The following is a 2,500-nucleotide window of genomic DNA, read 5'->3' on the forward strand; positions in this document are numbered from 1 at the left end:
GACCAGCCTGTAACAAAAAAAGATTGATATTAGCACGGCTTATTTAGTAGTTGGCTATGATTTAGAGGCTTGGTCCTCAGATTGTATCCGTATATGCTTTATCAATTGCCCTCTTTGTCATCGTAATACATTGTGGGTCTCTGTGATGATAATCGCTGTGCGTATAGTGGTTTTGCGTTGTGAGTTTACTGGTATAAAGTGCCCTCTTAGTGAAACCATTGGACATATGATTAAAATATGAACACTGTTCTGGCCTCCCCCCAAAGTTTCCATTTATTTACACTGCATAGGCCTACGATGTCAAGCAAACGCAGTAAAGTTGATGTCTATATAATAAACCCCTGTGCTCCATAACGAACTAATCCTCAAAGGTTATGAGGCTCACTGCAGTCAAGACAGGTAGAAGTCACAGCGGGATTACTCCGTGAGAGGTTACAGACATTCGCTTCTTTCTTTTTATAGTGCAGCATTCAGCTGTACCGTTATGCCCCGAGGGACGGGAAAATTGAATTGCGCATGCGCAGCAGCGTAGTCATCTGACGTGTGAATGCAATGAACGTTTCGCATTGCTCTGTTGTGGGGGACCATCTCTGGATATGCACAGCGCAGATAGACTAGGGGAAATTACATGTAGCCATAATTTAACAGACGAATACGCAGGCAATAAAGCGTAAGTCATTTTCCTTTTGTCCAATCAAGATCTTCCCAGCAAAAAGTCGACGTAGAAATGTAGCAGTCGGCTGGAGTGTGTGAGTGTGTGTGTGTGTGTGTGTGTGTGTGTGTGTGTGTGTGTGTGTGTGTGTGTGTGTGTGTGTGTGTGTGTGTGTGTGTGTGTATATGTGTTGTCACTTGGCCAGTATAGCTGCTGCATGGCTGTTCCACACCGCTGACGATGACGTGAAAACCAGCAGCCGCCGACTTACAGAGCGCTGCTGCTCCACATCCACATACATGGAGACACAGCCGGTCGTGGACGATGGATTGCGGTGAGAAGCTCGGCGTTAGGTAGCGGTTTACCCAGGACCCGAGGAGAGAGTGTGTGAACACCCACCGCACAGTCGTGTCGCCGCGGAGCAGCAGCAGCGAGGAGGAGAGGATGGATTTCAGCGTGCTACGGAACCTCATCAGTAGATACGTAAGGGGATGCATCAATGTTGATATGTTGTAATCTGCGTCTTCTTCTGCTTCCAGTTCAACTCATGTCTGTCATCATGTCGGTCTTTTATTTGTCCATCTTCGTCCTCTCATTAGATACATTGTAATGTTTGTAAAATCAACACAAGCTGTTTTGTTGAAATCCGGTACAACTGAGCAGGCCGGTTATAGTACGGTCGTTTTATAGATTAGACTTCATGTATTTGACAAGCCATTTACTTTTTTTACATACTGCGAATCCAGATGCTGTCAGTGGTGTTTCAATGCATGTACTAACCCCTGCACTTGCTTTAAGTTGCTTATAAATACCTGAAATGTAAAAGTTAGGTCAAGATCTGTTTAGTATTTTTCCCAATGAATCAAAAACTTCTTTAGCCTATCCTATACAGTACACACTATGTAGGCCAAGTGAACAACATGTGTGTATGGCACAGGAACGGAGATAAGCATGAACCATATATGTAGCATTAGCTAGGGAGAACATAGCCCTCACAACACGTTGACATCTTCAATAACACTCACTATCAAGATGAATAGGAATCGATCGCACCACCTCCTCTACTCTAATCAATGATCTCGGTTGCGGTAGCCACTAGTTCAGCATCGTTGGTGGTTTGTGTGTGCGTTTGAAAAAATAATAAATAAAGAAAGTCCCCCCCTTGCCATCAACACAACAGCCTGTGATTGTGAGCCAGGATAGGAGGCAGCTGGCCACGGGGCGGGTGTAGCACACAAAATGACCCAGTAGAAAGCGGGCCTGTTTCTCACTGGACCTGCGTGGCTCGTCAGATGAGACTTGTGGCACTTGTACACACATGCACCGCGTATACACGCAATCTCTGACCTGACCCCAGCCCCGGAGCAGGTGATGTTCAAAATAATTGGTTTCGCACGCGTGTGAGTGTGTGTGTGTGTGTGTGCGTGTGTATAACACATTTACTCATAGGGGAGTACACACACATACATGTGTCTGTAACACTGTGTGCCTGCTGGTGTGTAAGTGGGTTCTTCGGTGTACATGTTTCTGCATGTGCTTGCTCATTTGTATGTATAGCACATATAATCATAGGGGAGTATACACACATACATGTGTGTGTAACTTTGTGTTGGTTCAATTTGTATGGTGGTTCAGTATGAGTGTGTGTGTGTGTGTGTGTGCGTGTGCGTGTGTGCGTGTGTGTTTGTTTAACACATTTACTGATAAGGGAGTGTACACACACGTGTCCATAGCATTGTATAGGTTTGATTAGTATTTTTCAGTATGAGAGTGTGAGTAGTGTGTTTGTGGGTTTGTGTGTGCGTGCATGCCCGTTTATGTGTGTGTTTGTGTGTCTACACGTGCCCC

The 2,500-nt window shown here is 45.2% G+C and overlaps 1 protein-coding gene across 1 annotated transcript in view; it reads left to right on the forward strand.

Annotated features, from left to right (window-relative positions):
- Positions 1 to 604: 604 nt before the first annotated feature.
- Positions 605 to 2,500, forward strand: part of LOC311358769 (phospholipid-transporting ATPase IH-like) — a gene marked incomplete at its 3' end in the record, with an annotated part of 12,885 nt that continues 10,989 nt past the window's right edge. Inside the window, exon 1 of the mRNA XM_084478891.1 lies at positions 605 to 1,135. Coding sequence (XP_084335017.1) covers positions 1,097 to 1,135 — 39 coding nt within the window. The 5' untranslated portion in view covers positions 605 to 1,096. The remainder of the gene's footprint in view (positions 1,136 to 2,500) is intronic.

Source organism: Micromesistius poutassou, assembly GCF_964030765.1.
Source record: "Micromesistius poutassou genome assembly, chromosome: 14".
In the NCBI taxonomy this organism is placed as follows: domain Eukaryota; kingdom Metazoa; phylum Chordata; class Actinopteri; order Gadiformes; family Gadidae; genus Micromesistius; species Micromesistius poutassou.